The following is a 10,811-nucleotide window of genomic DNA, read 5'->3' on the forward strand; positions in this document are numbered from 1 at the left end:
TTTATGACCTGAACATAACCTATTAATAAATTTAAGCTTTTACATCAATCTGAATTTAGATCTATGATGAATCAAACTAGTTTAGACTAAACATAAACATAAGTAATAGATTTTTCCTTCCTATTTATTTTTTGAGAGATTAAACTAGTTTAGACTAAACATAAGCATAGATCATAGGCCCCTCCACCTAACCTATTCTCCCTTAGTCCCTCCTACTATTTTTAAGGAACTACTTTTATTTTGAATACTTATCACCGTAAAATTTGTAACCACTTGCAATACATTAATTTTTTGCAAACCAAACCATAAAACTCGTAACAACTTTTCGTGTACTAATTTTTAAAAAATCAGTGAAGTTTTCAAAATCAATTAAACTCACTTCAATTATTTTTTTTTATTCAAAACATTCAAAATTCATGTCAAAAACACATCTAAAATTAAATAAACAACATAAACACATTTAAAATTATGTATTAACACATCTAAATTATTGTCATTGTAGTTCTAAATTACATATTGAACACAGAAAAAATTAAACTCAAATACATATCCAAAATGATAAGAATGCATTCTAAATATTTTATCAACACATCCAAAACTCATGTAAAAAAACTTATATATGTACATAAAAACATAATGAACAACATAAACACATCCAAAATTAAGTATTGACACATCCAAATTAGGTTAACATTACAACTTCCAAATCAAACATATGAGTGCAAAAAAAAATTATAATCACAAATACATTTAAAAAAGGTTAAATTACACAGTTAGTCCTTACACTTTCAATGAAATTGCAAATTAGTCCTTACACTTTAAAAGTTTATAATTGGGTCCCTAAAGAGAATTAAAATTTGCAATTTAGTCCCCGCCGTTCAAAAAGTGTTTGATTTAACAGAATATTTTCAGAATATTCTGTATTTTGAACATGTGAGCTGCACATGTTTGACAACAGGGACCAATTTACAATTTTAGTGAAAGTATGGGTATCAACTGTATAATTTAATCATTTAAAGTGACCAAAAACTCCTTAGACTATCTGAACCTACCCCGTCCCTCCCCAACTCTCTCACTTTCTAAAACGACACCGAACCCCACCGCTCTCTATCTCTCACCTCGGTTCACCGTCGCTACGCCGGATCCACCGCATTTGTGCTCACGAGTCGGGTCTCGCCTCCTTCCTCCATCTCGCCTCTTTCATTCGACAACTTTTTCTTCTCTTCCAATCCCAATACTGAACACCGACGATAAATGAAAGAGAACAATTCCAATCCTAAGCATGCTCAAAGTGAACAATTTAATGTCTAAGAAAAAAATAGTAACAAATCAACACAAAAATAGCAACTTAATTTATTAGTGAATCCGGCGCGGTGACGGAGGCGAATGATGCGTGAGCATCTTTCCTACCTTTTCCTAGTGAATTTGCATTTAATTTGTAGAGTTTAATCAAGAATTAATTATCTTTTAGCCACTATGGATGCTACTTTGAGTCGTGTGCAATTATGTTTATTTTAGGTAGTATTCAGATGGATTTGATGGAGTTTCCACAGAAAAAGAGAAGAAGGCGAATGATGCTGTCAACCCTGACCTCTCTGCACTCAAACCTGAATAACTTGAGTTACAGAGGTCCAATTGACGTGATTCCAGTGGCGTTGAAAAGCTAACTTCCTGAGCTTTCCAACGATGTATAATAGTCCATACTTCTTCTCCATCAATTCTGCTAAGGCTGCGCCTAACTTGAGATTTCTCAAGTTAGGCGTGGACTATTAAGGAATCAAGTGGTCCCCAACTCTCTAAGAAGCAAGCATGCAATCTCCTATTAATTCTGATTTAAATTTTATTTTATTTAAAATATATATTAAGAAAAATATATTATTTAGTTTTAGGAAATATATATTTTACGTGATATATAATCCCCTTATATTTGGTTAATTAGGGTTTTTGTGGCATATAACTAGAATTGAACTTCACCCTCTAATTGGAATTAAGTGACCAAGGAATTGGCGGTCAATGAATTTTAGAGGAGACTAAAAAGGTCTAAGAAATTAGGGTTTAGTCACATATAGTTTGCCATGAATTAAATCTTGCATGAGAGACAGAGAGTGTTGGGGTTGGGGTGCCATTTTGAAAAGTGAGAAACTGAGAGTGAGAGAGCTGAGGAGGGGTAGGTGGATTCAGATAGTCTAGAGAGTTTTTTGTCATTTTCAAATGGTTAAATTACACGGTTGGTCCCTATACTTTGACTAAAGTTGCAAATTGGTCCCTATTGCAAACATGTGCAGCTCACATGTTCAAAATACAGGATATTCTGAGAATATTCTGTAAATCAAACACTTTTTGAACGGCGGGGACTAAATTGCAAATTTTAATTCTCTTTAGGGACTCAATTATAAACTTTTAAAGTGTAGGGACTAATTTACAATTTCACTGATAGTGTAGGGACCAACTGTGTAATTTAACCTTTAAAAAAAAGAAAAAACACAGACACTTCCAATATTATACATAAATTAAAAAATAGAACTTTTTATTAAGCGAAAAAAAAGGATAGCATATCTTCATGAATGAACTCAACCAATTTTTTTTTAGAAATTTGCAAGCAGAACTGCCAGAGGCAGAAGGAGTGCGCCGTGGGGGAGGAGACAGGGGGAGGCGCGGGAGAAGGGGGGCGGTTGTGCGTAGCGCGAGGGAGGAGACCAGGGACGGGGAGGAGCCCATCGAGGGAGGAGGCGCGGGGGTATGCGCAGGGGAAGTGCGCGTCGCGGGGAGGAACGCGTCGCCGAAAGAGGAGATCGTCGCAGAGGAGTGCGCAACGCGGGAGAAGACGAGCGGCCACAGATGAGGAGGGAGAAGCCTGCAGTTCTGATCTTTACGAAGCGAAGATTTTACTAGTGATTTAAGATGGTTTAAGATTTATTTTAGAATTTTAACTAATTTGATTTTTGGATGTATATTTAAATTGTAATATATTAATAATTAAATATATTAAATTTGAAAGAGAAATTTAAAATTGAAATTTAAATTTTAAATTTTAGTTTTATTTAGTTTGTATTTTGAATGTGTATTTAATTTTAAAAAGATACTAAGGGTCCGTTTGGAAAACTCTAGAAGTAGCTTTTTTTAACTTTTGACTTATGAAAAGTAGTAATATTAATGTCGGGTGCAATTTTCAAAACCAAATTGCAACTTTTTAAGAAGCTATTTTGGAGCTTATAGAGAAGTTAAAAAAAATGACTTCTCTCATAATACTTCTATTTTTCATTACACTTTTGACTTATGAAAAGTAGTAGTATTAATGTCGGGTGCAATTTTCAAAACCAAATTGCAACTTTTTAAGAAGCTATTTTGGAGCTTATAGAGAAGTTAAAAAAAATGACTTCTCTCATAATACTTCTATTTTTCATTACATTTCTTTAAAATAAGCACTTTTAGAGTTAAAAATCCAAACACAAAATAACTTATTTATAAGTTACTTTTAACAGAGTTATTTATTGTTTAAGTTATTTTATCAAAAAGAGCTTAATTAAGTTAGTTATCCAAACTAGGCCTAAATCTATTTATAATTTTTAGATGTGTTTGTTTTAATTTTTTTAAATTATTGTAATAAAAGGCAAAATATTGTATAACTTTTAAAGGATACCTAGTAGAATTGAAAATTATAGAGCTAAAAAGACCAGAATTCCGAGAAGAAGGAACTAGCAGTGGTTTTCAGCCCATGGGCCTCGTGCCTTTACCCGCTAATATATTATGAATCGCCAGTTAGCGACCCAAAAAAGGAAACACAGAATCAGCAGAGTTGGTTTTGCTTGTCATTTACGAAATACGAGCAAAGTAATTAACAAACCGAGGGGAAGTGAAAGTGAAATTGTGTAGACTTGAAGGACAAAACCTTTTTCTTCATTCATTCATTCTTCTTCTTCGAATTTGAGTGTGGGATGCTTTGGAAGATTCAATGAATGGAATGAAATCAGCGTGGATGAGGCCAATTCAGCTTCCTGAGCCGCCAAGCCCCACCGCCCCCAGGTCTACTCCCGACGTCTTTGATTCCGCCATCATCGTCCGCCGCGCCGTCGTCATCGGCAACGGTTTCCCTTCCTCTGAGAATCAGTCCCTCGGATTGGTTCGAGCCCTTGGTCTCTCTGATAACCACCTCTTCTATGTACTTTCTCCCAACTCTCTCTCTCTCTCTCTCTCTCTGCAACTAACTTTTTCTAAATTCTTCTAACTGATTTCGTTGTGATTTTGACTCGTGAAGCGTGTGACGAGGCCCAAGGGTGGAATCAACGAGTTGCTTCAATGGCTTCCGGTGTCTCTCCACAAGAAGATCGATTATATCATAAGGATATTCCGTGCTTGCTCCCAACTTGTCTTCAAATCTCATCTACAACACGCCAAGCTTGGTCGAAATGGTTTCAGTGACTCTGCTGCTGAAGGATTGTTGGCGGTTCTAGAGGCTGATGTCAAGCACATAGTCAATTTGGCTCGTGATTCTTTTGAAAAGTATTGAATTCTTGTTCCCTCTTTATAACTGAATCGTTCTTATCCTTGTTTCCAATCATTATACAGTTATCTGTCTTATTGTATGCTATGAATTACAAGTTAGAATGGTTCTAACTTCAAATAGTAACTTATTGGAAGTTATGAGGAAAAAGCTTTATAACCATCAAAGAACATCTATGTAGTTGACATTTAGAACAAGGGGCGTTTTTGAAGCATGAAAATTGGACACCAGTCCCTTAGTTAACTCAGCTTTTCACTCTCGTAGTCTCAATCATATTCGGTATAACAGAGACTATGGAGTTGTAGAGGATTATCTTTGCTGGTGTTTCTCAAATTTGATACCAAGTCTTGGAATATAAGTAGGCTAAGATGAATATGTTCTCCTACGTTTCAGAAAAGGTTTTTTTTTTTTTATAGGCTTCTGTATGGTAGTTTCACCATTATGTCTAGGCTTTCTTAACCCCAAGGGAATCCACCAGTATTCCATGTTGTGTTATTAGAGGATGAGGAAATATATGCACACATATGATAAACTATGAGGTTGTGGAAATTGAGCTCCCTAATTTTCTCCTCTATGGTTTCAACTGATTACTTTTCATCTAAAGCAAAACCCCGTAGGTGTCCTTTTAGTGTCTGTTAAGTGGTTTATGGGACATACATGTCTTGCATGCTTAAAATATTTGGCAGTTTGTATCATAGAAAGAACAATATAAATGATGCTTTTTTTTCATCTAGGGAGGGACCGTTGTTGGTGGTTGCATCTGGAAGGGACACCATTTCTACTGCAAGTTCGATAAAACGTTTGGCATCTGAGAGTGTTTTTGTCGTTCAGGTCCGCGAATCTCCTGTATAACTTTTTTCTTTTAAATTGTATTTTGCTGAGATATCCTTTTAGTTGGTATGATAAATTCATGTGCATTATATTCTAGATGTTGTTTTGATGCACCATAATACATAGATAAGCACTATGATTCAAGTTATATGATGTCAAGCACTTGTCAATTTGCCTTGTGATACTTTTGTTTGCCCTGTTTTTATTTTTCTTTGATGGTATAGCTTCTAATTTACTTGTTCTTTTGAAATACAATCTGTAAGATGATATAGTAATAAAATAAGTTCAATGCATTAAGGTGATTGTACTTTCACTCTTTAAGGTTGTTTAGTTCTACTATTCCCTGGGATGTTCTTGACAGGAATCTGCAGGACGCTTAGCTTTCCTTTGGGAATGGATCATCTCAATTGTGAAAGTTGAGTGTTGGACCTCACTATTGATTTACCAGGTTAACGAAAATATAACACCCACTAATGAGTATAATCAATGGTGAAATCCAACATTTGACTCTCTCAAGGTGAGAAAATATATGAGAACCTTGCTTTGTCAGACCATACGGGGTTTTGTATACTTAATTATCAGACCATCAGTTGTGTATACTTAATTTTTCCAAAACTAACAATAATAAAGATGTGCTTGCTCCTTACAATGCTGGATTGTGTATTACCTTGTCTCTGTTTGCATGTAGCAATGTTTTCTTCTGCTCTATTTTTGCTTGATATTTATCGTTAATAATAAAGATTGGCTTGATATTTAGTCTGAATTTATTTCTGCTTTGGTAGATACAACATCCAAGGGTGCATTTGCACAGATTTGACATGGTGATTACACCTCGTCATGATTATTATCCATTGACTCCACAAGCACAGAAACAAGTTCCTAGGGTTCTTCGAAGGTGGATAACTCCACGCGAGCCTGCAGATAGTCATGTGGTATGTATAATGTTCCATGTGCATGTACTGAAGTTGAGAAATTGTGATTTCATCTATGGTATTAGCTACTGTCTATTTCTGAGGATTGATATGTGGTAATTAAAACTCAGGTTCTTACCGTGGGAGCCCTACATCAAATAGATTTTGCTTCACTCCGTAATGCTGCCATTACATGGCATGATGTGTTTGCCAGTGTTCCTAAGCCCTTGCTTGTAGTCAACATTGGAGGACCAACAAGTAATTTCTACTATGCCTGTCTTTCAGGATTTGTGTTTAAAACTGCAATGGTCAAAAGAATGTAGTAATTTGCTTAATTTCCATTATGGATACAGGAAACTGTCGATATGGTGTTGATCTTGCAAAGCAGTTAGCAGCCTCTTTGCTTAATGTCCTTGCTAGTTGCGGGAGTGTGAGAATATCCTTTTCAGAGAGAACACCACAAAAGGTTAGTCATTCCATGGTTCATACAATATCCATTTTATTTTATTTTATTTGTTATCTCTGACTCACTCTTCTCTTTCTTTTGCCTTTGAAACAGGTGTCAGATACTATATTGAAGGAACTTGGGGGTAATCCCAAAGTTCATATTTGGGATGGACAAGGTAAAGATTTATTCTGGTTTAGATTTGGTTGTTAAGAGATTTGTTTTGATAGTAAGCTCTGACAATTGAGCACAATTTTCAGAACCAAACCCACATTTGGGGCATCTAGCTTGGGCAGATGCGTTTGTTGTCACAGCAGATTCTGTGAGCATGATAAGTGAAGCTTGCAGCACTGGGTAAGCTTGTTAGAAGTATTTTTACAGTTCAATTAATTTGGCTTACCTAACCACTAAATGACTTTACTGAAAACTCAATTTTATTGTTCAATTTTAATTTCTGGCATACCTTTTCTCACAAGAAAACAATTTCATTCCTCCCACAGGAAGCCTGTTTATGTTATCGGAGCTGAGAGGTGCAAATGGAAGTTCACAGAATTCCACAAATCATTGAGAGAAAGAGGGGTTGTCAGGCCTTTTACGGGTTCAGAAGATGTAAGTTATTCTTTTACTTATCTATCAAATTCAAGGGTTGAAAATTATGCAGAAGGATTATATATATATATATATATTGCATTGTTGGCATTCCATTCCATTGCTACTGTTTCATTGGTTATGTTTCCTTAAATTTTCAGATATCAGAAAGTTGGAGCTATCCGCCCCTGAATGACACTGCTGATGCAGCTAAAAAGGTCTGTGAATCGCTTGCTGCACGAGGGTGGAAACTGAAGACATAGAGTACATTTCTTAGTGGACATGATACTAAATTTTGTTATATTTTTTTTTAAGGGTAGGAACCCCTTGTCGTTCGTAAGGAAATTCCTGAACATATGCCTTTTATAGCACAAATAGGAAACGTTGATGGGATGTTTATACTGTATTCTTTTGAGTTTCGACCATGTCAATTTTTGAGGATATAATGTAAAGTACGGATTGCTGTATGATTGCAGCTTGTAAAATGAGAAGAGGATGTTGGCATACGTGTATGCCAAAATGGCATTTTATTCAGTTAAGGTGAATAATAAAGAAAAACTCTGATTATTTAAACTCTATAGTATCCTCCGGTTCCCTATTTCACCTATTTGCTATCAGGTCTTTCTGCATCTTGTGATTATGTTGTTCTAAGCTATGCTAAAAGCTTCGGTCACAGGAGAAAGATTACTAAGGACCGATACCAGGTAGGTCTGTTAACTACGATATAAAGAAAACACCGACTTCGTGGCAAATTTGCAATTGTGATATAAACATATGCATGAACTCTCCCAATCAACGTGTTAACAAATCCCTTCGTATGGTACTTGAGGTACTATCTCTTATTTCTAATATTCTTTTCTTGAATTCTGCACGTATTGGTTTGTCAAATCATTTGTAAATTTAGTAGGTGAAGTTGTCACATGAGATTAGCACTAAGAACCTGACGAAATCATAGGAAAATGCTTTTGGTACGGGTTGGAGCAAGTAAGTTCTTAACAACTCCTTAGTCAGAAACATGATCAGAACAAAATTCTAAACCCCAACTCCACGAAAATGTAAAAATCTACACAAACTAACTCTGTTAATTGAATGGTACAACCGTCTTTCACATCTATGTATATATATATAACAGCTTTAGATCACATTCCAAGAAAAAGAAAACCATTTTTCCATACCCTTAAAAAGAGCACTGCAATATCATATGATGGAGCCCAGCAAAGAGGTTGATGCACCGGCAGCTACCTCGCCGCAGCCACAATCCAAGAGGACAAGGTCCAACAATGGCAAAGGCAAATCCATTGCTGAGGATGCTCAACCTTTGGCACCCATAGTTTCAACAAAAGCCACCCCACTCCAAAGAGGTGGATGGAAAAAGGGTGTTGCAATCCTAGACTTCATCCTGAGGCTTGGCGCTATTGGGGCCGCTTTCGGCGCTGCTATCCTTATGGGGAACAATGAACAGGTTCTTCCATTCTTCACTCAGTTCTTTCAGTTCCATGCTCAATGGGATGATTTTCCTATGTTCCGGTAAGTTTATTCATATCTGTCACTATATATATGAACCCATTTTCTGTCTGATTAGTCATATTATGTTCAGATAGAATTCTTCAAAAATTCAATATCATCTATTAACTTTGGTCTTTACAAGCAGGTTTTTTGTGGTAGCAAATGCAGCAGTGGCTGGATTTCTCGTACTCTCCCTGCCATTCTCGATTGTCTGCATTGTTAGGCCTCTTGCAGCAGGGCCAAGGCTTCTCTTATTGATCATCGATACAGTAAGCTTCGGCTCAATATGCGAATTAAATATATAACCATTTATGTGTCTCTTCTTATTACTTTAAGCTTTTGAGAACAACAATGCGAAAAGACAATGCGTCCATTCATGATATCAATATAATGAATTTGTTCATGTAATGCACTTAACTAGAAAGAGAAATGATCAAAATTGCAGGTTATGATGGCCTTTGTGATAGCAGCTGCTTCAGCTGCTGCTGCTGTTGTATACTTAGCTCACAACGGCAGCCAAGACGCCAACTGGATGGCTGTTTGTCAGCAGTTCACGGACTTTTGCCAGGTTACCAGCGAGGCGGTGGTTGTTTCTTTTGTCGCGGCGGTTTTCTTGTCTTTCTTGATTTTTGTGTCCTCTTTGGCCCTCAAAAGAGGTGGTTGAAACTTGAAAAAGGGATGGAGATGGTTGTGATTGTTACATGTTACTCCTAACTATTGTTAACTTCTCTGTCTTGTGTGTAAAATCATGTTCAAACTTTTTTGTGATTTCCAGTGACTCCTTATATTAATACTTCATATATGGTAATGTCCACAAAAGTGATGTCTGATGAAAAACACACTATTATGAAAAGAGCAATGCTAGGGGCAGCAATTTTGGTATTTTGTAACCATTAATTGGCCATCAATAATGTTTTTAATGGTGTGAGATTACATCTAATGGTGAGAAATTACTCACTTTTCTTTTAATGGTTAAAACTGACAAAAAACACAAACATTGCTGGGCCTCTAAACTTTTCCTTATGAAAATATGATAGTATGAACTGAACTCAACAAAAGCATTATATCTAAGCTTCACGCCTGCATGAATGATTATTATTATATAGAGCGCTAAAAATAACCATTCCACTTTTTTAAACTATTAGACTTCTATCTAAGTTCGTTCTTTCAGCTTTATTAGTCAGTGCCAAAATCAAATACAAAATTATATTCGAATATATTAATTTTATATAATTTGATAAACTTGCGGCTACATTGTATCATAACTAAGTCTAGGTTGTCATCTAGTATACCTATAACCTATGAAGCACCGCGTGTCGGACACATTTCGAACACGACACTCATTGACACTCATTGACACTCGTCCGACACGCGTGTCTGATGTGTTCAACCGTATTTTAATAAAAAATAAAAAATTCTTCTCCGAATACGTCTGGACGTATCTAATAATCTAAATACCATCACATATTCACATGTCAGCGTGTCTTATTCTTAACATATATTTTTAAAATAAATTTAGATATAGTATATATTATTATTTATTAAAACAAAAAATATTTTAATATCAATAAAATATCAAAATATCATTATAATTTATCTAACAAATATTTTATATTTTATATGTATACGTGTCTCGTATCATATAAAATTTTAAAATTACGTGCCATATCCATGTTAGTATCCGTGCATCATATCCTATAACCTATGCATGTTATTTTATACTTGGCTCATGATGCAAATGGAGTAGTGGCCATTTGTCATAATTTTCATTAATGGTACAGTTTATAAAGGTTATCAACACATGCAATTGGGTTATTTAGTGAATAAATATGTGTGCTCTATGCTTTTAGGTACAACACTTGGTTGATTGCCAATTGATCAATTTTACATTTAACAAAAGAATAAGAATAGTATTATTGGTTTATTGCTAAGCAAAAATATGACTAATTAATATTATTAGTTTAATTTTAACGTACTAACAATATAAATAATTTTTTAGGTTATTCAATTATTAAATTTATATATTTGG

The 10,811-nt window shown here is 35.2% G+C and overlaps 2 protein-coding genes across 2 annotated transcripts; both read left to right on the plus strand.

The window, feature by feature from the left end:
• Positions 3,743 to 7,810, plus strand: LOC107612595 (mitochondrial fission protein ELM1). The gene is made up of 10 exons (XM_016314285.2): positions 3,743 to 4,159; positions 4,256 to 4,500; positions 5,236 to 5,332; positions 6,115 to 6,264; positions 6,375 to 6,501; positions 6,597 to 6,709; positions 6,803 to 6,866; positions 6,949 to 7,042; positions 7,189 to 7,297; positions 7,438 to 7,810. Exons 1-10 carry the CDS (start codon positions 3,953 to 3,955, stop codon positions 7,537 to 7,539), a joined length of 1,308 nt encoding a protein of 435 aa, XP_016169771.1. The 5' UTR covers positions 3,743 to 3,952; the 3' UTR covers positions 7,540 to 7,810.
• LOC107612594 (casparian strip membrane protein 5) lies at positions 7,944 to 9,577 on the plus strand. Its single transcript, XM_016314284.2, has 3 exons — positions 7,944 to 8,803; positions 8,928 to 9,051; positions 9,228 to 9,577. Exons 1-3 carry the CDS (start codon positions 8,478 to 8,480, stop codon positions 9,444 to 9,446), a joined length of 669 nt encoding a protein of 222 aa, XP_016169770.1. The 5' UTR covers positions 7,944 to 8,477; the 3' UTR covers positions 9,447 to 9,577.

This window comes from Arachis ipaensis, chromosome B08 (genome assembly GCF_000816755.2).
Source record: "Arachis ipaensis cultivar K30076 chromosome B08, Araip1.1, whole genome shotgun sequence".
Lineage (NCBI taxonomy): Eukaryota > Viridiplantae > Streptophyta > Magnoliopsida > Fabales > Fabaceae > Arachis > Arachis ipaensis.

What these genes read in the sequence shown, in the direction of transcription:
- LOC107612595 (XM_016314285.2), top strand. Translation starts at nt 3,953, where the DNA reads ATGAATGGAATGAAATCAGCGTGGATGAGGCCAATTCAGCTTCCTGAG. An exon ending in AGCCTGCAGATAGTCATGTG is followed by an intron (nt 6,265 to 6,374) that starts GTATGTATAATG and finishes ATTAAAACTCAG; the next exon opens with GTTCTTACCGTGGGAGCCCT. An exon ending in CTTTTACGGGTTCAGAAGAT is followed by an intron (nt 7,298 to 7,437) that starts GTAAGTTATTCT and finishes TTAAATTTTCAG; the next exon opens with ATATCAGAAAGTTGGAGCTA.
- LOC107612594 (XM_016314284.2), top strand. Translation starts at nt 8,478, where the DNA reads ATGATGGAGCCCAGCAAAGAGGTTGATGCACCGGCAGCTACCTCGCCG. An exon ending in GATGATTTTCCTATGTTCCG is followed by an intron (nt 8,804 to 8,927) that starts GTAAGTTTATTC and finishes CTTTACAAGCAG; the next exon opens with GTTTTTTGTGGTAGCAAATG. An exon ending in TCTTATTGATCATCGATACA is followed by an intron (nt 9,052 to 9,227) that starts GTAAGCTTCGGC and finishes TCAAAATTGCAG; the next exon opens with GTTATGATGGCCTTTGTGAT.